The 23,308-nt window shown below is 35.9% G+C and overlaps 1 protein-coding gene across 4 annotated transcripts in view; it reads right to left on the reverse strand.

Moving 5' to 3' along the window:
• Nucleotides 1-23,308, reverse strand: part of CALD1 (caldesmon 1) — a 118,153-nt gene that overhangs the window by 20,296 nt on the left and 74,549 nt on the right. For 3 of the 4 annotated variants that reach the window (XM_074193640.1, XM_074193641.1, XM_074193643.1), the window contains 4 exons: nucleotides 16,418-16,564; nucleotides 11,321-12,389; nucleotides 9,544-9,621; nucleotides 4,570-4,715 (listed from right to left, as the gene is read on the reverse strand). In XM_074193640.1, the coding sequence (XP_074049741.1) occupies nucleotides 4,570-4,715; nucleotides 9,544-9,621; nucleotides 11,321-12,389; nucleotides 16,418-16,564 (1,440 nt within the window). The remainder of the gene's footprint in view (nucleotides 1-4,569; nucleotides 4,716-9,543; nucleotides 9,622-11,320; nucleotides 12,390-16,417; nucleotides 16,565-23,308) is intronic. The other variant, XM_074193644.1, reaches the window with a different exon arrangement.

Below are 23,308 nucleotides of genomic sequence, written 5' to 3' on the forward strand. Positions count from 1 at the left end.
AATTGAAGAATAGGTCCAATTTTCATCCTTTGAGGGGAATTTCTTCACTGGGGCTTCCCTGTATCAGTGAAATTACAGGTCTGATATTCTCCCATAATTCCTGGTAATGAAGTAATTTTGAACATTTTGAATTTCCCAGGGTACCTGACATCTTGCAGATACATTTTTCCAATACCACACTGTTTTACTTCTTTCTACCATTTTGAATTGAAAACACTATCAAGTTAGAAACATGACTATTTTAGTGTTTAATCAGTTTACAATGGCATCTATGACCATACCAAAGAAGATTAATCTCTCACTTGAAGATTTCCGTCACTATTCCTAGACTTTCTTGGTTTGACTAGTCTAGGAGTTTTATCAAGGAATGTCCCTTTCATTGCTAGAGGGATTATTTGTTACCACTAGATGGTGCTCAGCCTTCTTTTCAGAAGTTAAATCTTTTCAATCAGATCAGAAAAGCAAGAAGGTAGATGCCTCTCCTTTCTCCTCTCCCTCCTTCTATATGGGAATGTATAATGGATCATGAATCTGGAGATGGAGGGAACCTCAGGTGACAGAGTCCAATCCCCTCAACTTACAGATGGGAAAACAGACTCAGAAGGATTTGAACCAAGCTATTTAACTATCAGTGCCATTTCTTCTGTAATAAGCCCTCCTTTCCCTTTTTGGGAAACCCTTCCTTCTTTCTGGTCAGAACCTTATTTTAACTAACAAATCAAATAATGGGGGGTTTATTTTCTTCTGATCCCTGTAACTTTTCTTGTCCATTGAAGAGAAGGAACCAGAAATAGGAATTCCCTTTATTTTGCCACTGGCATCCTGCTGACTCCTTTCTTAGGATGTGGGTTGTTTAATGATTTCCTGTTTCTCCAGAAGGGGCAATCTTAAATCATTCTTCCTCTGAAACCATTGGACAGTTTTCTGATTATTGGTTAAATTAATTTCCTACCAAAAGAAACTTTTTCACCTGTTTCTAATAAACAATCAAATGCACAGAACATCTTTTAGCCAATTAATATAATGCTTAAGCATTATAATTTTCTTGACTCTGACAGATCATATCTTGGTTCATCTACACCTCAAACTTAGGGAGAAGAGTTTGAAGATTCTCCTTTACTACATCTCTATCACCTTCATAGCATCAAAGAGAGATGGTATGAGAAATAAGGAATAACTGAGACAGAATCTGGTCAGAGAGTCTTCCACTTGACAAACTTTTGAGTTCAGAAGTCCATCAGGCAGCAGAATGACCACAGAATTTAGAGTCCAAATTTGGAGGTCAAATCCTGTTTCTTCCATTTAGTACCCATGTGACTAGGGGTAAATAATTTCATTTCTGAACCTCAGTTTTTTCACCTGTAAAATAAGGGAGTTGACCTAAATGACTTCTAAGGTATCTTTCAGCTCCATATCTTTGATATGATATTATTTTTTAAAATAAATTGTATTTCTTTTATTTGTTTCTTTGTTTTTGTAAGGCAATTAGGTTAAGTGTCTTGCCCAAGGTCACACAACTAGGTAATTAAGTGTCTGAGGCCAGATTTAAACTCAGGTTGTCCTGACTCCAGGGCCATTGCTCTATCCACTGTACCACCTAGCTGCCCAATACTATATTCTTAATATGAAAACAAGTGTCCTTGATAGATATATAAATACACATACAAATATAGAAAATATGTGCATACATAATACATGTACATTTATTATATATAATATATAGGGTCATTTGAAATATATATGGTTAGATATATAGCTCTGGAAATTATTGTTATAGAGATGATAATTGATTCCATTGGAGTTGACATTGTCACTCAGAGGGTGAATACAGAGAAAATATAGAGAAATAGCCCAGGACAGAGTCATAGGGAGATCTGAAGTGAGTAGGTGTGACATGGATAATGAATCATCAAAAGAGACTGAGAAGGAACGGGCTTGGGATTCTTCCAAGGATAACTGGGAGAAAGCTGCATCATGAAAACCTAGAGAGTAGAGAGTATCTTGGAGAATGTGACAAACAGGTCTAAGTGTTGCAGAGAGATGAAAAAAGATGAAGATTGAGAAGAGGTTTATAAGATTCAGCAATTAAGAGATCATTGCTAAATTTGAAGAGAACAGTTTCAGTTGAGTATTGAGGTCAAAAACTAGAAACTCCCTTGTTAAGAGAAAATAAAAGGAAAAGTGAGTTTGAGGAAGAGAGTAGAATAGTATTTAGCAAAGACATTGAGATCTAGTGAGGATTGGTTTTTTTTTAGGATAGGGTGGATAGGCATATTTATAAGCAGCAGAGAAGGAACTAATAGAGGGGAAGAGATCATAGAGAGGAAGGATAATAGTGGAGACAACATGCTGGAGAAGATGGGAGAGTAGGAAATCAAGGGTATATGTAGTGGGATTGACCTTGGTAAGAAGGGCCATCTTCAGATCAAATGAGATATTATTTATAAATTACTTAGTAGATCCCTTTATTCCCTTTTTTACCCTCTTCATTAGAGATTGGATAAAGAGTAGAGATTTGAGGATGAATGAGATTGTTGAGGAAGAAAGAAGGGGAAAGACTTGGAGAATGGCTTTGATATTTTTGGTGAAGTGAGTATAAGTCAAGGGCCTCAGTTAAGGAAGTTGGGGGAGGAGATATTGTGGGAGATTTGAGAAGAGAAGGTTTGGACAGAAATGATGGAGAGTGGCATAGAGAATTAAGGAAAGGTAAAAAAATTTTGCTTTGCCACAGTGAGATTCCTTTTGAAATTATATAATATGAATTTGTAGTGGACCCAGTCAGTAAAATCCCATGACCTCTGTGGGAAATCTAGGACACTATTACATTGTTGGTGGAGCTGTAAACTCATCCAACCTTTCTGGAGAGAAAATTGGAACTATGCCCAAAGGGCAACAAAAATGTGCAATACCCTTTGATCCAGCAATACCACTACTGGGTCTATACCCTGAAGAGATGATGAAAAGGGGTAAAAACATTACTTGTACAAAAATATTCATAGCAGCCCTGTTTGTGGTGGCAAAGAACTGGAAATCAAGTAAATGTCCTTCAACTGGGGAATGGCTTAGCAAACTGTGGTATATGTATGTCATGGAACACTATTGTCCTATTAGAAACCAGGAGGGATGGCAATTCAGGGAAGCCTGGAGGGATTTGCATGAACTGATGTTGAGTGAGATGAGCAGAACCAGAAAAACACTGTACACCCTAACAGCAACATGGGGGTGATGATTAACCTTGATGGACTTGCTCATTCCATCAGGGCAACAATCAGGGACAATTTGGGGCTGTCTGCAATGGAGAATACCATTTGTATCCAGATAAAGAACTATGGAGTTTGAACAAAGTTCAAGGATTATTCCCTTTAAGTTAGGGAAAAAACCTGCTATCTTATTGTTTGATCTTGCTGTCTCTTGTACTTTATGTTTCTTCTTTAAGGATATGATTTCTCTCTCATCACACTCGATTTGAATCAATGTACAACATGCAAACAATGTAAAGACTGACAAATTGCTTTCTGTGGGGGGGTGGGGAGGGAAGTAAGATGGGGGGAAAATTGTGAAACTCAAAATAAATAAAATCTTTAATAAAAAAAAAAGACAGAAAAAAAATCCCATGATCTCCTCCAGAACCATTCAACAGTATATGGGTAGAAGCAGATGAGGCAGATACCATAGAATACCAAGGATGAATGTACAAAGATAAATATGAAGAAAGTCAACATGACTTCATTTTGAGTTGTGTCTGTGTTGGCAGGGCTTAGTGATATTTCCCTTAAGTAATGGTCTGACCTTGTCACTCCACTATTCAGTAAAATCCAGTGGTTCCCTTTTGCCTCTGGGATAAAATATCAATTCCTCTGTTTTTTAAAAGCTATTCACAGGTGACTAGGTGGTGTGATGGATAGAGCACTGGCACTGGAGTCAGGAGTACCTGAGTTCAAATCTGACCTCAGACACTTAATAAATACCTAGCTGTGTAGCCTTGGGCAAACTACTTAACCCCAGTTGCCTTGCAAAAAACCTAAAAAAAAACTATTCACAATTTGGCCTCAACTTCCCTTCTTTTTCTTATTATATAATACTTTTTTTCTTGCCATCTGTGATCCAATCAAATTGCTTTCTTTGCTGTTATTCACAGTTTCTTTTTTGTGACTTTGCACAAGCCTACCCTCCCTGCCCCGCCAAAACTGAGATGTCTTTGCTTCTCAATTCTTCCTCATAGAATCATTTACTTCATCTTACTTTTTTCCACATGCCTAATCCTTTCGGTAAGTGCTCACCCACTCAAAACTATGCGTGTTTATAGTGTATTTATTGTGGATATATATATATATATGTGTGTGTGTGTGTGTGTGTGTGTGTGTGTGTGTGTGTTATCTTCCTCAACAGAACATAATTATGTTCACCAAGAGCAAAAACTATTTCATCTTGGTCTACTGGCATACACAAAAAGCTAAGAATATCTGCTTTAATCTAGTGAGATCAGTTTCTACTTAATACAAAGAAATTAATTTCATTACCTCTAGAATTATAGTTAGCAGGCACCTCTAAGTAGCCTCTGTCTCTTACCTGAAAGTATTCTCTGTGTGTTTAAGTTTATGAGTTGTAAGTTCTCCATTCTGAGATTTGACTTCTGGAAATCCTTTTTTGCGATCCCAATTGCTTTTGATTTCCTCTTTGGGCCCCTTATCCTTGTTGATCTTGTCTTCTTTGATCTATAAAACAGTATGATGTTAGGAAGGCATAAAAGCAAAAATCTGATTAGAATTTGTCAGGATAAAAAGAACCTGTCTCCTCAGACAGAGAGAAAAATATAGAGGAGAAATATATAAATGAGGAGTCTATTGGTTGGGTTGGTCAGCTCCAGAGAGAGAACTAGAGGGTATGGTTAAGATGGAGATGGAGGACTGAAAAAAATATATTGCCTTTACTATTTCTATGATTTTTATGTACCTCATAGTTAAGAGATATCTCTAGCAGATTTAATGAAGGTGTCAAATTTCAGATAAAATGTGCTACATAAATTCAAGACAATGGTAGCAATAATATTGCCTAGAATATACATATCATCTTTTGGTGAAGAGTTCAATATATTTCCTCTGTATTTGTTCTCTCATCCTCATAAACTCCATGGGAGACAGATGGTTATAATATTATTTCCACTGTGAAAACTGAAGTACATGGCATCTGGTATTCTAAATTCTATACAATTCTCAAGTAGCATAGTGGGGTCTTGAAATGTAAGTTTTCAGATTCATTGCTCCATGGACCCATACCACCTCTTTTCAAGCTGTCCTTTTTTATAAAGTACTCCTCTTTGAACTTACTCCTCTTTTTCACCTACCTTCTCTTAATAGGTATACTCTTAAAAGAAGAGAACATTTTTTTTTCTTTAGTGATTCTCTAACTTTCCTTTGTTGATTGCCTCTATTTCTGTTGGACTTACATCTCACTGTATTTTAACTGAAGGATCATAGTCATCCTGCTACTTTTACAATCTATGAACAAAATCTAGATTTCTCTCTACTTATATCCCCTAAGGGAAAAATAATCTGGATTTTACTCACAATCATATCATTAATTAGCCAAATTACCAATGACTATGATCAAAAGTCTCTTAATTTTTCTAAACCTATTTTCTCGTGAGAAAATGAGACTAGATTATTTCTAAAGTCCTCTCTAGTTTAAATATTTTCTCATTCTAGGAACTTTCATTTGCTTCTGAACAATTTTCTGTAGGGAAAAAATCCATAGGAAAAAAAAGAACTATGTCATAGACTGTCCTGTCTAATATGATTTGCCTGAACAGGGATATTCATGTGGTAGCTCTTTATTTATTTGCTGTTTCTGTTCTTAAGAAATGAGGTGGAGAAGGAGGGGAAATGTATACAGGATGCTCCCCTGTATCTGAGTTGTACATTTTTTTGTGATGGGTTTTATTTTTATTATTATTTTAGTTTCTCTCTGTCGCTAGCCCTTGAAGAGTTAGATGCTTTTTGGTGCAGGGAAAAGGAAATGGGGTTCCAGTTTCTATGCCATCTAGTTGACTTCAGTAGAAAGGGACCAGAAATAGTAGCCGGACTTTCAATTACTTTGAACTCCATCTAGAAAACAACAAAAACTCAGGGGCCCCCTTTAGTGGCACCCATGAACAAAGTGCTGAGTTATCTCCATAGGTCAAAAGGAGCAACAAACAGAAATATTCTTTAACTCAATTCTCTTGTTTTGTGGTGAGAGACATTCCCTCAAAATTCATTATCTAGTTTACTTGCCAAAATCAAGTTTAAAATAGCATTTGAAAAATAACAAATGCTTAACAGAAGAAGAATTCCTTTTTTTCTTTTTGCCCCTCAAATTTGACCTTTGTTGGCTTAGGGCCTGGTGAATGGGATGCTTGTGCTGTCTATGGAAAATTGTTCTTTTTTTATAAATATGTCAATAAAAACTGGTTAGTTTAATTTATTTGAAAATCATTCTTTAAAAATAAACAAATAAACATAAAACCATAGCATAGATTCTTTGAATTCTATTTTAAGCAAACTAATGAGCAAGATTCTATGGGAGAATAAGTTCAAGCCCAAGTGCTTCTGAGGTCCTTTGGGAGAAGTGTTAATTCTTTTAGACTATTTTGATATGGTGAAGGAAATTCTTGTTCTTTTACAAGAAATGATATTCAAATGGACCTAGAGTTACCATTGTTTACTGTGTAAAAGGCGGCTTATTCAGCTGGCAAGATATATAATTAGGGTAAAAATCCAAGTAGGTTTCAAATACTCCCTTCCTGTAGCTATGGATTGACCCATGGGTGTGGTGGGTTAATAGTTCAAATGATACATGCCTGTACCAGCATACTTAAAAAATAAAAAAAAAATTTAATGCCCACTAAGCAAATGGGAAAGGGCTGAAATTTCAATTACTTCAGCAAATCTGTTCTCATGCTTCGCTGTAAGAAAGGGGTCCAATTGATTATAGATCATGGCATTTCCAAAATGATTTTAATGATCATCTGTTAACTACCAAAAAATCTGAACCCCCTTTCTGAGCTCAATTTCTAACTTTCAGGCACTGGAGAAAACATATTGGGACTTCAGAATGAGAAGAATATGTACCAGTATAGTCCTAGTCCAGGAAACTACAATTGAAAATTTGATGTACACTTAAAAACTAGAAATAGAGGACATAGTGTGGGAGAGATGGAAACATCTTTGAAAACAATAACAATAATAACAAAGAAATAGGAAAAGTGAGCCACAGAATGCAGGAGTTGGAAGGGACCCTAGAAGCCATTCAGGCTACTCCACAATGGAACAAGAAACTTTGCTACAGAATAATCTCAATGCTCAATGTAGTCAGTCATCCAGCCTTTGTTTAAAGACCTACAGTGAAGAGAAGCCTCTTACCCCCTCAAGCAGCTCCTTTACTTTCTAATAGATCTAATTATTTTTAGGAATGTTTCCCATTATTGAACCATATTTGGCCTTTTACAACTTTCACAAATTTTCCCTAGTTCTGGACCCTGAGTCCAAGAGGGCTCTAATCCCTTTTCAACATAACTTCTCAAATATCAGAAGATAGTTAAGCCATTGTCTTTTATTCTCCGGGTTAAACATTCCCTAAGTGACTTCAAGAAAGGTTGATACTATCTCATGATTTTGAAGCTCTTTATCAATCTACCTCTACCCTTTTTTGTATCTTTTCCGCATTACCAGTGTCTTCTAAAATGTGCTATCTAGAGCTGAACCTCAGTGATCCATAGGTAGTCTGACCAGGACAGAGTACAATGGATCTCTTGAGAATCAACTCTGACCAGGGCCTGTTTCTCAATGTAGAGCTCTATCCTAGCTCCCTTTCTTTTCTTTCTCTCTCTCTCTGCTATCTCAGAAATAAAATAAGGTTCCCCAAATGTAGATGGTACCATCTATGCAGATGATGACCAAATCTACATGTACAATCCTAATCTCTCTCCTAAACTCCAGGAGAGTTCTCATTAACAACTAGCTAGATAGCTTCTCTTGGATGTTTTATGAGCATCTCACACTCCACATTCTCAAATATGACTCCTTTCCCTAAACTTTCACCCAGATTTGTAGTGCAGAATTATTCTTGATTCTTTGTTCTTATATCCAATCAGTTGTTTGGTTTTATTACTTCTACTTTAGTAATATCTCTTTATCTCTCCTGTATTTACCACTTTAACTCAGGGCTTGGTCATTTCTTGCCTGCACTATTAGAACAGTCTCCAAATTTTCCGCTTTGATGCCACTTTCTCTCTTTTTCAATCTCATTGCTGCACAATGGACAAAATAACCTTCCTCAGATTCCAGACCTGACTTCTGCTCCTTTCAAAAACTTTTAGGGGCTCTCCAAGGCCTATAGAATGAAATGGGAAGTCCTTAGCTTAGTATTTAAAGTCCTCTAACATCCAACTCCTGCTTCTTTCCCATTCTTATTTCTTAACACATCATTTTATGAACTCTGCATTGTAGTTAAAATGGGATATTAGACATATTCTAGATTTGATCTTCCATTTCCCATTTCCATACATTTGCACAAGCCATTCTCCATTCCTGGAATGTACTACCTCTTCATATCCATGTCGGAGAAACTGTCTTTTTTCAAGGTTCCTATATATATGAGAATTGTCCTGAGTAATCACTAAATTCTTTATTTTCATGTATTTTTGGTTTTTTTACTTTTAGCTACTTAACTTTTCTTGGGAGTAGGCATATTATAAAAAGGCAATAATATTTTAAATGCAGGAGGGTAACTTACTACTTAAAGGAACTCTATTATAGATTCATAGAAAATAAATAATTTTTCTCTTCAGTGCATTTGAATTTTCATAATTATACTTGAATGATACCTGGTTTTTCTTCATTTGAGTAACATCTCTATGTCAATTCTGTATAGAGAGGCTACTATATTGCAGAAATATAATACAGATGACATTACCAATTTTATTTGGTTCTGCTTGGCTACAACTTACCTTATCTGCCTTGAAAGCTATATGACTCAATTTTTCCTACCTCTGATAGCCCTAATTTCATATTTTCTGGCAGTCTCAGACATGTCCAAGTTTTAACTTTAGCTAAAAATGAACAGACTTTCTAAGCTAATATTTGTGATTGTTTAAGCTCAAGAGCAAAGTATTAATAGAAGTAATACCATTGGCAACCTCATTTACTTACCATACAGTAAAACACCCTAGCACCAGCTGTTGCATGTACCATGGAAATATGCAATGCAAGACATTTGGTCAAAATTTTCATTTTGAAAACTCAAATCATTATCTTCAAGTTTTTTACTAGGGACCATAAGGGACCAATTTTCTTTTAGAATCTGAGTCATTGGTCAAAATCAACTAAACTGGTTAAATATTTTCATGATCAAAAGGAAAACAGGATAATTTGAAGAAGAAAGCATAGTACAGTGGGGAGGGAAATAGAGGAAATAGGAACTCCGTGTCTTCAGACTTTTGTGTCTTGAATGAGACCGAGACATGTCTTCAGCACCATGACCTATTTGTTTCTCAAGTATATTTACCTCCTGTTTTTTGAACGTTGGCTTGTCTTCTTGGGATTTTTCTCTTTTAACTTCCACTTTGACCCCTTTTTCTTCTCCCTTTTTTCATTTTTAAGGATGTCAGGGTCATTCATTTTACAATAAACTCTGCCCCCTGAAATGGTGTTCAGGCTCTGTGGCATGTACCCGAGCAATTTTTTTAGCTGCCTCAGTGATCACACTCTGCTTTGGTGATAACAACCATGACAAGACCCATTCTAGTGTAATAGAGCAAGGCACGTGTTTATCTTTTCCCACTTCAAATCTCTCATGTGCCAGTGTTCTCATGGAGGACTACCATGACATGATGCTCCCTGTGGGTGCTGGTCAACCTTGTTTGGCTTGGTGAGCTTTGCTCCCACCAAATTCCTTGACTAGTGCCATGCTCACATAGCCCCTGTGAAGGTCTAGGCATGAAAAACCTTAATGGTGAAGCAGTGGTTGTGACGGAAAATTTTCTATGGGGAGGTGAACGTATCCGGTATAATCTCATGCTTAGAAAGAGATGATTTAAAGGCAGCCTTGTAGATTAGCTCTAAGAACTTCAGTAGTACACTCACAGTTTTTAATCAATTCTTCTTTCCCTTAGATAGACATTGTATCTGTATCTAAAACCATTGATTAGGCAAAACTGGTCCTGGGACCAATTCATTAGGTTTAGTACCCATAAGAGTCTTATCACCTAAGATATCATGCCAGGAGGGAGAACCCTGTCTCCAAAAGACCCTGGATGGCAAACTCCAGGTGAAGAGTATCACAGTGATGGGAATTAGTGGCCAAGAGCAATTGTAGTTCATACCTCTGGAGGATTAGGAGATGAGGCATGGACAAAACAGTCATTTCCAAGAGGAAATGTATATTTTCCATCTACCCTCCCCCCCACCAGATATCACCCCAAGCTAATTACAGCTTTGTTTGCCATTCACATGGCAAAAAATGTATGTGTGTGTGTGTGTGTGTGTGTGTGTGTGTGTGTGTGTGTGTGATATAAATATATTTTATTTGCTAGACAGTTTTTTAAGTTGTTATAGGATTTCTGCAAGGCTACTTTAAATCTTTTAGAATGGGTCTACATGATGTTAAATAATGTTTTGGCATTCATTTAAGGTAGATGAACATGCCCCAACATCAAAATTTGCTTCATCTTTTTTATTTGTTAATTAACTAATTGATTTATTTGTTGCCTTTACTACCAGTTATATTTCAATCTTAATACTTTTGCTGTGGAGATTTTTGATTACAAATCATGATATTGGGGTCCTGTCCTATTTTTTTGAGAATCTCCCCAAGTACACGGGGAGAAAGTGTTTGAGATTTAATATTTGGGAACCCTTTACTCATTCATGTAGACCCATTACAGAACTTGATAGTTAAAGTTATTTGGAGAGAACTGAAGAAAGCGAATTTAGTAAAGAAGCAGAAACAGACAAGTGAGTCTACACAGTGCCACCAATATGACTTTTTTAGGTAATTCATTTTTTTGCAGTTATAATGGCTGATTTCTAAGCAATTTATCTGTATATAGACATTACAGTTATTTAGATTTATGAACAGGTCTAAATGAAATCAAACATTCAGTGATAGCTGAATTGATAGCATAGTGGCTATCTATTATGATGACTGGAAAAAAAATGAATAGATTTCCCAAATGATCACATTGGTGATACTCTATGAACATAGCCCAATCCTAGATTTGATGTGCATTACATTTCTCACAAGTCACAGGCAATACACAGATGGTGCAAAATGTTTACTGTACCTGCGATTTTAGGTCAGCTGGCTGAAGTTTATCTTGTACTTTCTTTTCATTTACCCATTTTTCTTGTATTTTCTCTTCTCCCTTCCCCCCCTTTATCTGTTTTTCTGTTGTTTTGCCTCTGTTTTCTTCTAACTGTTTTTTAATCTTTTGCTCCTCTAACTTAGCTTTCTCTGCTGCTGCACGTTTCTCCTCTGCTTTTGCCCTTTCCCTTTCCTCTGCTGCTAGTCTCTCTTTCTCCTTAATCCTTTCCCTTTCTTCTGCCTCCTTCTTTTCCTTTTCTTGGGCAGCCAATCTTTTCTCTGCTTCAATTCTTATTCTCTCTTCTTCAGCTTTCCTTTCTTGTTCAGCCTTAATTCGTTCTCTTTCCTCAGCCTCTAGTCTTAGTTTCTCTGCCTCAGCCTCCAACCTTAGTTTCTCTGCCTCAGCCTCCAACCTTAGTTTCTCTGCCTCAGCCTCCAATCTCAGTTTCTCTGCCTCAGCCTCCAATCTTAGTTTCTCTGCGTCAACCTGGTCTTTATCTGTTTTTTCATCACCTATAAAATCATTGGCATCTCCTCTCCTCTCTTCCTCTATTTTAGATTCCTCTGCATATACCTGACCATTTTTCAATTCTATTACTACCTTTTCCTCTTGAGTTTCTATTTTCCTTTCTCCCATTACCTCTACCCGATTTTCTTCAGTGATTCTCTGCTTGGGCTTTTCTTCCTCTGCTTCCTTCTCTCTTTCTTCTTTCTTGTCTTCTTCAGGTTCCCTCCAATCATTCTTCTGGTAGGACTTGGTGATTGTTTCAGTTTCCTCTACTTTATATCTTTCTTGGCGGACTTCACTTTTCTCTTCCTTTTCAGAAGTATCATTTTCTGCTGCATTATTCTGAGCTCTCCTGTTGGATAGTGACAAACTTTCATCTGTTATTGTTGGATCGAACTCCTTCTGGCGCTCCAAAGCTTCCTGAAGGCGCTTTTGGCGTCGTTCTTCCCGACGTGCCAACCGCTCCAAGAATGCAGCATCATCACCTCCTTCAACTTGGGTGTTTGATATGGTGGTAGTTTTAGTCTCCTCATCACCCACACTGTGAAACATGAGGGAAAAAATATCATTTCCATTAATTATTTGATAGTCTGACTCACTAATTCTTTAAATCATCAGTCCTTTGAGGTTCCATCATCATAGATGTCCAGGGCAATAAGTGGTCTTCTATTATGGTACTCCAACTCTGGACTAGCATCATGTTCCCTAGAGTATTCTCATAATCTGGGGGTGTGGAGCAGTAGTATTTAAGGAAGAGTAAGTACATTAAGCAATTATGATATTTTCATTGTCCACTCTGCATATATATATATATATATATATATATATATAACATACTATAAGCTCCTTGAACTTAAGTAGTTGTATTTTTGCATTCATAGTGCTGAATGCAGGATATAGCTCAGAGTAGGTGCTTATTAAATATTTGTCAAATTGAATTGAAGTGAATGTAGTAAATATCAGAGAATTCTGTAACTTGTTAGGGATGGGATGTCAGAATCTTTGACTCTTTATCTAGATCAACATTTTTGTGAATAAAGATTTGCATACCTCAGAAATTTTTAGTTGGAAACAGAAATAAAAGGTAAAATGCTCTAAGAAAACAAACTACTTCATGACAATCCCTTAGTTTCTTTCATCATCAAGGGTCATGACATAAAGTTTAAAAGGTCACAGTTTGGAATTTTGATGAACTGATACTTCTCGCTACATTGCTCTGAATAAGCCCCTGAGGTAGTGGTGCTGGCCTTTGTGAGTAGAAACCAAATAGTTATGTGATATCAAAACTTTGGCCAGAGTTGCAAAATTGTGGCTCACCAAGAACAAAACTCCTTTGGATTTTATGATTCCAACCAAAAAGTGAACTATTTGAGGTTCAAGTTCACTTATTTTTGACTAAACACATTTCCCATTTGAAAACAATCATCAAAGGCTTAGAAAAGCTAAATTTTAAAAATTCCTTGACCTCAGGGCTGTGATACACCATGTATGTCCATTAGAAATGCAAAGACTAAATATCCCTGATGATACGTGTAGTTTATGTGGTGTTTTTTTCTCTTTTGAAACTACAGTTTGACTTTAATAATGATACTTATTATGTAATTGTATATTAAATACACATGTTTATTGAAATTCAGTTGTGGTGGCAACTAGGTGTGCAGTGGATAGAACACTGGCCCTGGAATCAGGAAAATCTGAGTTCAAATCTGACTTCACACACTTTCTAGCTGTGTGACCCTGGGCAACTTAACCTGAGCCTCCAAAAACAAACTAGGAAAAAAAAAAGAAATTCAATTGTATTTTTAAAAATATACTTATTTGCTAGAAAGAGGCAGGGAGTGATGTAGAGATTAATCATCACAATAAAAAAGAAGATAAAATTCACATAGCAATTTAAATTTTACAAAATATTCTGCAATATAAACTTATTCCAACCTTACAACAACTCTCTAGGATAGAAACCTGAGGCAAATAGGAATGAAATGACTTGCTCAAAGTCACATAGCTAGTACATGTCAGAAGCAAGATTTGAATCTGGATTTTCTTTATAAGTATATAGTTCTCTGTCTGCCATGTTCACTGCCTTCCTTCTTAAGAGAAATTATACAGGAAAGCACACACTGAACAACGAACCTGGCTCTTTCTAGTACTAACTGGCCTAAGTATTAATTAATAATAAGTAATCTTAAGCAATCCAGTTTTTTAATCTGAAAATTGAGTTACCTAGCCTCTATGGTCACCTTCCAAACCTAATGTTTTATGACTATTAGCTGAAATCAGTGGGTTCTATACTTTTTGTTTTTCTTGGGAATCAAACAACAGTTAACTATAAGCTTAGAAATAGTCTATAGTATATGTCTGGATAGATCTACCTAAGTGTGATACTTGCTATCATTTAAAGAGGTTCAATTTGCAAGACACCCTCCTTCTAGACTAGAGGTCAGTTCTATCTTCGTAAGACTTTATGACTGAAATTCTAACAGCTATAGATTAGTTATAACATCATCTGAATAATAAAAAGAAAGATATAATATGAAATGACTTACATAATGGAATTCAAAGCTACTATTTATCAGCTATGTTTTAAAAATGGGGTATCAGGTCCTGTCTGCCCTGATGGGCATTCATGGCATATCTTTCTATTGTTATTGCTATTTAGTCATTTTCAGTCATTTCCAACTCGCAACTCCCTTGTGGGGTTAGATTTCTTGGGAAAGATACTAGGGTATTTTGCCATTTCCTTCTCCAGATAATTTTACAGATGAAGAGCTAAGGCAAACAGGATAAAATGACTTGCTTAGTGGTGTCATACAAATAGTTAAATGTCTGAGGCTAAATTTGAACTCAGACCTCTCTGATTCCAGAACCAATGTTTATCCACCATGTAATTTAACTGTTTATACCTTCATATTAATTCTTGACTTTTTTGCCACTAGATACAGACTGACTTTTTTCCCCCCATAAGCTGTTTTTTTCCTTCCATCTTTAATCTTGCCCTCTCCAATATCAAAACTGAAAAGAGGGAAAAGAACTATATTATCCTGATCCTGATATGTCAGAGAGTTCATGATCACCATCTTCCAATTAGAGTATGCTTAACTCAGATACCAATAACTTTTAGCCTAGGTAGATAATTCACTTTTGCTTTGCTAAAAGGCTTCTCAGTTTCCTTCACTTTTTGAAGTTAAGAGATATGACTGTTTAATATATAATAATGTTATCAGACTGACAAGCAGTATCAAAGGTGCTTCTTTGAAAATATATCTTGGGGTGGCTAGATAAAGCAGTGGTTAGAACACCAAGTCCTGGAGTCAGGAGTACCTGAGTTCAAATTGGACATCAGACACTTAATAATTACCTAGCTGTGTGGCCTTGGGCAAGTCACTTAACCCCATTTGCCTTGCAAAAACTTATAAAAAAAAGAAAATATATCTCCTTTTTCCTCTCTTACATCTTCCCCTATCTCCACCTTAGACATTTTTATATTTAAATTTCATTTATTTTGTCCTGAATGTAAGAAATAAAATAAACAATTCTATAACATAGTAGAATGAAAAAAAATTGTGAATGAGACTGCAAATCTATTATGTACTACTTAGTCTTTTTAACTATATAATACAATTATCATGTAGCTTTTTTCTTTTTATTCCCTCCTCAGAGATAGTAACTATAAGGCACATATTTGTCTGTCTGTCTACCTGTCTGTTTCTCTCAAACCATTCTTTCTTTGGATGCAGATATGTCCCTCTTTGGTTAATGTGGATATGGGCAACTAGGTGATGCAGAGTACCAGTCCTGGAGTCAGAAGGACCTGAGTTCAAATGTGACCCCAGACACTTGACACTTATAGCTGTTTTGACTTTGGGCAAGTCATTTACCTTGTAAAGTTTAATAACTCTTTGGGCATAATTTCAGATTGCTCTCCAAAATGGTTAGATAAATTCACAGTTCCATCAAAGAATTAATATATGTAATATATATGCCCATATGTATCATAAAGACAATCCTAAATAGCCATTGACAAATAAATAATTGCTTTTTAGGGAAAAGTAATTATTTATTAGTTTCAGTAAGACACTGCCTTGAAGAGATCTCTGAACTGTGGAAAAATGAAAAATTAGGGAAAAAAATTTATAATTCATATCTCCTTGAGAAATTTGGTTACATTTTCATTTATTGATAAGTAATAATGACTATAGTAAAGTAAGATCTCAAAGAGAAGATAATATAAAATAGAAATATTCATATATGCTCAGTAGATGAATATCCTACAGAATTTAGATGAAGTTTTTTTAATCTAACATCTACTTAACAAAATACTAAAATTAAAGAAAAACAAAACAGTTCATGGGAGGGGGACCAAAATCAGATTATACAACAAAACAGAGGGGATCACATGTATCAATACTTGTTATTATAAAGAAGTTAGTTTGAAAACAGACCATGGATAAACACCATTATATTGGAATTTAAAATCCATAAAATGTTGAAATACTTTGTTCCAAACAAATCCCACTTGATCACATTAGCAAGTTTCACAAAGACTCCACATAGTGAGAACTGTTTTACCTGTTCTGGGCATTGACCTCCACCTTTTCAGTCATTTGTCCTAAAGACTCTTCCTCTTCCCTTTGACGAAGTCTTTCTTGCCGGGCTCTGCGGCGACGTTCTCTAGCAGCCTCTTCTTCATCATCATCATTTCTCTGATAGGCTATTCTGAAATACACCAATAACAGAACCTTGAGAATATAAATCATAATTACTATTCATTTTCCTTCTCAATGAAAATCTATTCAGTTCAGTCATCATTTATTAAACATGCTAGGTGTTGGGGCAGAAGATTTTAGAAATTATGTTCCTAACCCTAATTTACATTTTTCAGGAGAGGCTTTAGGGTTGGCTTGTCTTTCCAAAGTGGCATTTTTTTTTTGCAAGATAGTGTGGTTAAGTAACTTGCCCAACAGCCCTGTTTGTGGTGGCAAAGAATTGGAAATTAAGTAAATGTCCTTCAATTGGGGAAATGGCTTAGCAAACTGTGGTATATATATGTCATGGAACACTGTTGTTCTATTGGAAACCAGGAGGGACGGGATTTCAGGGAAGCCTGGAGGGATTTGCATGAACTGATGCTGAGCGAGATGAGCAGAACCAGAAAAAAACACTGTACCCCCTAACAGTAACATGGGGGGGTGATAATTAACCTTGATGGACTTGCTCATTCCATCAGTGCAATAATCAGGGACAATTTGGGGATGTCTGCAATGGAGAATACCATCTGTGTCCAGAGAAAGAACTGTGGAGTTTGAACAAAGACCAAGGACTATTACTTTAAATTTAGGGAAAAAAAACTGATATCTTATTGTCTGATCTTGCTATCTCTTATACTTTATGTTTCTTCCTTAAGGATATGATTTGTCTCTCATCACACTCAATTTGGATCAATGTATACCATGGAAACAATGTAAAAACTGACAAATTGTCTTCTGTGAGTGGTGGGGTGGGGGAGGGAAGTAAGATTAGGGGAAAAATTGTAAAACTCAAAATAAATAAAATCTTTAATAAAAAATAAATAAAATTTAAAAAAGTAACTTGCACAAGGTCACACAGCTAGGTAATTACAAAGTGTCTGAGGTAGGATTTGAATTCAGATCCTCCTGACTCCAGGGTTGTGCTCTATTCACTGTGCCATCTAGTTGCCCCCAAAGTTACATTTTTAAGCCAAAAAGCAAACTATGGACTTCTATGATAGTTTAATAAAATGTCATCTCCTAAAGAAATTAGCTTTAGGTGGCTAGGTGGTGCAGTGGATAGAGTACCGGCCCTGGAGTCAGGAGGACCTGAGTTCAAATCTGGTCTCAGACACTTAATAATTACCTAGTTGTGTGGCCTTGGGCAAGCCACTTAACTTCATTGCCTAGCAAAAACTAAAAAAAAGTTAGCTTTAAAATATTTTAAACTAGTCTATTCTTCCCTCCTATATACATAAATCACATGAAACAGATAGTAAGAACAAAAATCATCATTCTTTACTATTATTCCTACTCAATTTGTTTCAAGTGAGAACTTCTAACACATTTGTTCTTGTATCTACCTCTCTGGATTTTGTTTGGAGCAGAATCCTTGGGATCATAGATTATGCCCAACACTTCAAAGATAAGAATATTATTTGGTTCTTAATTTCACCCATGGATTAAGATTATTTTATTTCTTGAAATTATTGTTCTTTTCTTGTTTTCCCATTCCTTGTTTCCTACACCATCCATGGACTTCTATTCTTTGTTCCAGTCCACAATGGTCTCTTGTCCTAGAGACCAAATAGTTGGCTATCAGGAAGGCAGAAAATCCCAGAAGACAATAATATCATCAACCTATTTTGTCCTACCTAAAATATATTTTCAGATTCATGCATCTTGATATAATGAATTTCATGATTTCCCTTATTTGATGCTAACTTGAACTTGCAGTGACCCTTCTGGTTTTCCTAGAAGAGAATATGGTTAACTGTCAGAGGACTTAAGTCCAGCAGTAGCTTGGGGCCAGATTGTGGCATGATAGAATACCGTTCTCTGCACAGGTTAATAAATATCTTGGGCTGCAAATTAAACAGTGTAAACAGGTGTCAGCAGCTGGATCATCATCTTTTTATTCATTTTTATTGCTGACTCTTCAAAATGTTTGTTTCTTGAGGGGAAATGTGCGATACCAAACCTCCTGTGGAGGTTTTTTGGATTCTCAATGAGTCATTTCCACTTGGATTCACAGAAAGCCTGCTGATTGGCTTTCAATGACTCAAGTACATATCTTTACCCTCATCTTTACCCTTTGTTTTTCCAAGTTCCATTCCTCCAATCAATTTTGACCACACTTACTAATACTGTTTTTCATCATGACCTCTTCCATGCCAGAATCTTCAGAAGCTTGCTATTGCTATAAAACCAACCAAACAAAAACAAAACCCCTTAAGTTTAGAATTCAAAAACCTTTTTTCGAATTCTTCCTTCCATTGAGGGCTCTCTTCCTTTCTCCTTCCTCCTCTATTCCTCCCTTTCCTTCCCCTTCTCAAAAATTACCCTTCCACTTTATTCTTTATGCAGATCATAGAATTTTTAATTGAAACATTTAATTAAGAAGATAATCATTTCCCAGCAAACATTCTGCCTACTACCTTCTCTTAAAAAAACAAAAATGGTTCAGCAAAACAGTTTCATTAGAGATTAGAACTGATAGCACATGCAATATTCAGCTTTTAAGGTTTAGCAGAAGCATGTTTTGACGTTAGTCGTTTGGGAAGAACATTGTTCTTTGTTAGCTAGATTTTGTCTCCTTATCCTTTCTTCAATACTTCTTGCTTGTTCTATCTCTCAGTCTTTGGGATATTATTCTTATGTATGAAATGACCTCCCACTTAATTTTAACCAATTCACATGTATCACTTTCAAGACTAAAATCAAGATAGATATCCTTTAAGATGCAATCTTCCTACACCTGTGTTTATTAATATGCTCAGAATAAAAATTTCAGAGTTGGAAGGGGCCTTAGGAGTAACTTCACCACCACCTGAACATCATAACCAGTAAGTGAATTTCTTGCCTTTACTCCCCAATTAGACCATGACATCCTTGACTGCACATTGTCTTTTGCCTTCCTTTGTATTCCTCCCAACTCTTAATATAGGAACTAATAAATATGCTTAATAAATACTTGTTTCATCGACTATTCGAGATGACCAATTTTACTTTAAGATAGCTATCTTAGGAAGTTTCTTCTGCCTTCAAGCCTCAATTTATATTTGTTTTGGGGCTGTTTTGGGTTTTTTTTTTTAGCAACTTCTAAAAAGTTGTAAGTCTAATCCTTCTTCTTGGTAACATTCTTTCAAAGAACTGAAGAGAGCCCTCATGTCCCATTCTACAGAAAATCTTTAAAAGTTAACTATCAGGGCAGCTAGGTGGCGCAGCGTATGAAGCACTGGCCCTGGAGTCAGGAGTACCTGGGTTCAAATCCAGTCTCAGACACTTAATAATTACCTAGCTGTGTGGCCTTGGGCAAGCCATGTAACCCCATTTGCCTTGCAAAAACCTAAAAAAAAAAGTTAACTATCCCTATTTTCTTTAACCAATGCTTTTAAGGCATGACCTAGAAGCTTTTTACCATCCTATTGGCTCTCCTCTGACCACTTTTTTGAACTATCAGTATCCTTGGATTTGTGTCAATGAATTGTAGTTGAAAGAATGATAGATTTGGAGTCAGTGGAACTGGGATAAAATCTATCAGTCTATAAGCATTTATAAATACTTACTCTGTCCAGGAAATGAAAATACAAAAAAACAAATAGCCCCAATCCTCAAGGAGCTTACATTTTATCAGGTATTTAAAAGTAATATATTTATTATAAATCATACTAAACTTTAAAGCAATGAAATTGTTAATTTGTTGAATAATAACTTTTAATAATACTTTAGAGATGATAACAGCATATAATAATTGTAGCCTTGTCTCCAAACTGTAATATATACAGTAAGACATATGAATAATCCTGAGTAATAAACCAATAAGCATTGATTAAGTTCCTATTGTATACCAGACACACCAAGCAGGCTACCTAATCTCTCTTGTCCTGAGTTTTGGCATCTGTAAAATAAGATTGGACTAATGACCTCTGAGTTGTCTTATAGCAACAAACTCTAGAGTGCTATCTTAAAATTTCACAAAAATTTCATGTTTGATTGTATATTACTGTGGGACTTTTTTCTCATTCTCATATGGCTTATCACCTATCTTCTAATCTTCCCACTGAAACACTATTTCCTTGAGGACAGAACTGTCTTCTTTGCCTTAGTGTTTAGTACAATGCTATATATAGAATGAATATTCAATAAATGAACAAGATTGAATGATTTGAAAACTAACATTTGGAAATACTTGTATATGCTCATCATATTACTCAGTCTGTTGTAAAATTCCAAGATGCAAATGATTTTAGGATTCCCACAGTACAATTGAAACTGTGGCTTCTCAATAATACTCACTTCATTTAAAAAAAAGAAAAAAGTTATCTTTTTTGCCTGGCACTACAGATATAACCACACACACACAGTAAAATTTCTCTTTCAGACAGTGAGAGATACAATAGTTACTATTCCTTCCAAGAAGAAAAATTGCCTTCTTCTCCAGAACATCAGGCAAAAGGCTAGGAGCCAAATTGGAATCTGACCAAGACATTGAACAATGATACAGGATTCTTAACATAAATAAGTGATAAAGCGACCTTTGTTCCATGCTTCATCTGAAAGATAGTTTTTGTACCTATCTTATTCTCTATATGTCATAGTGAATATTTGACAAGCTACTTAACATTCAGAATATCATTTAAAAATCAAACTAGCCTTTCATTTAATTCTTCCCTCTGTAAAATTATTAAAAGGTTGCCTTATCCACTATTCTATCACCTAGCACAAGTTTGTATCTATAGTATAATGATAACAGATTTTTAAAATGATGACCCTAGAGCCCAGCAAGATCTTGATGAATAACTTCTGAATCATTGAAGAAAGATTAAGTTCAGCATAGCTGTGGTATTAAGTATATTTTATTATATTGCAAGTCTTTGAAAATTAGTAATCCACATCTGGCATGGTGGTAGCTCCCTATTAACCAAAGTACAGACTAACCAGAGTATCCCATTTCCTGGCCAAACTGGACAACAAAGAGATTACTGTACTTTCTTTCTTGGGAACTGTCCTCCCTTTGCTTATTTCTTAGCATTATAAAGAGCTTGATCATTCTGTCTGCAGGCATCAGTACTGCTAACCTTAGAAATTGTTCAAGAGAGGAGATGGTCTAAATCTCATTTCTTGGAGAATTCTGAGACTCTGTGACAGCCAAGAGGAGGAAAAGGAGACAACACCTCACTATTCCCAAAACCACAACTTTAAGATTCATATTTCCAGGAAAAAGAAAGGCAGATCTCTATGATGGGTGATTTCCCTTAGAATACTTCAGTTTTCTTATAAGAAAGACATCTCAAGACATTGGGAATATAGAATTCTACTGTCTCACTGGGTTTAGGTTATAGGATAATTAAATCAAGTTCTGTGCCTGGCAGTTAAAACACTCAGATTTATGAAATGTTATGTGAATGGCAAGTGAAAAATTTGAGGAGTCTTACTTTCTCAACTGAAACAGGCTAAAGGATTCTTTCTATATTGAGCAAGAAGGTAGAGTTGGTGAGGAAACTGCTAAGACTGTTATTTCCCATTTGGCATATATATATATATATATATACATATATATATATATATATATATATATATATATATATATATATATATACTTCCTTGTTCTTCAAATACTTTTCAAGATTTATCCAAGGATAAAGTAAAAGGCAAAATTGTTTCTCCTTACAAGCTCACCTTCAGTGCATGGATGGCTCTTTGTCTCTCTCTCTGTCTAACTCTGTCTCTCTTGCTGTCTCTCTGTCTCTCTGTCTGTCTCTCTGTCTCTGTCTCTGTCTGTCTCTGTCTCTCTCTCTCTCTCTCTCTCTCTCTCTCTCTCTCTCTCTCTCACCCTGTTTTCCCTCTCTTACTTGTTACTTATTCTACTGACTTGACAATCTGGTAATGCTAACCTAAATGCAATGCACAAGTCTCCGTAACTGAAGAGGTCTCTTATTTCCTCTTCTACTCAGGCAGAAATGAGAAGGATCAGTAAAGGGAATTTTCCATGAGAAATCTATTTTCTTTGAATGTTTAGGAGTATTTCAGACCCAAAGGGATGGACACACAAACATAGGAAAACAAATTAAAGAGAGAGAAAGAAAAAGAAGAGGGAAAACAAGAGTTCAGGTCCTTTTCTCCTTTCACTTAATCCTCCTGTAAAATCCTTCTGACTGATCTGCCTCTATCCTCCTCCCTCTTTGCCAGTCCACTCTTGGTACAGGGGCCAAATAATCATGTGGTCATGACACACTCCTGCTTGAGATTTTTCAGTTTTTCACTATTACTAGCCAGGCAGAGTCTGATTCTAATCTGCCTTTCTAGACTTAGTTGACATTCCTTTTCACATTTGTGAAACTAGACTACCAACTGTTCCCAGAGTTCCTCAGGCCTCCCATCTCCCTGTACCCATTCAGGCTATTCTTCATGTCTAGAGTGCAATTCTTCCTCATCTCTGCCTCTTAAAAATACAATTCTTCCTTAAAGACTAAATTTAGGTTTTACATCCTCCATGAAAACCCCTTGAATCTCCCAGATGAACATGTTTTCTTCCTCCTTAAGAGTACCTTCTAAAGCTCTTTCATATCATCTCTCTTTTATAAAGTCTCATTTCCCATCTAGGTAAATAAGTTTTGTTGGGTTGAGTTGAATTGCTGTTGTTTGCCATTTATTCTTGAAGAGAACCAGGACACCAGGGAAGTATTGCCATGATTTGCAAGTGAATTGGATTTAAGTGAGGGAGGATTGT

The sequence above is a fragment of the Macrotis lagotis genome, chromosome 7 (assembly GCF_037893015.1).
Source record: "Macrotis lagotis isolate mMagLag1 chromosome 7, bilby.v1.9.chrom.fasta, whole genome shotgun sequence".
Lineage (NCBI taxonomy): Eukaryota > Metazoa > Chordata > Mammalia > Peramelemorphia > Peramelidae > Macrotis > Macrotis lagotis.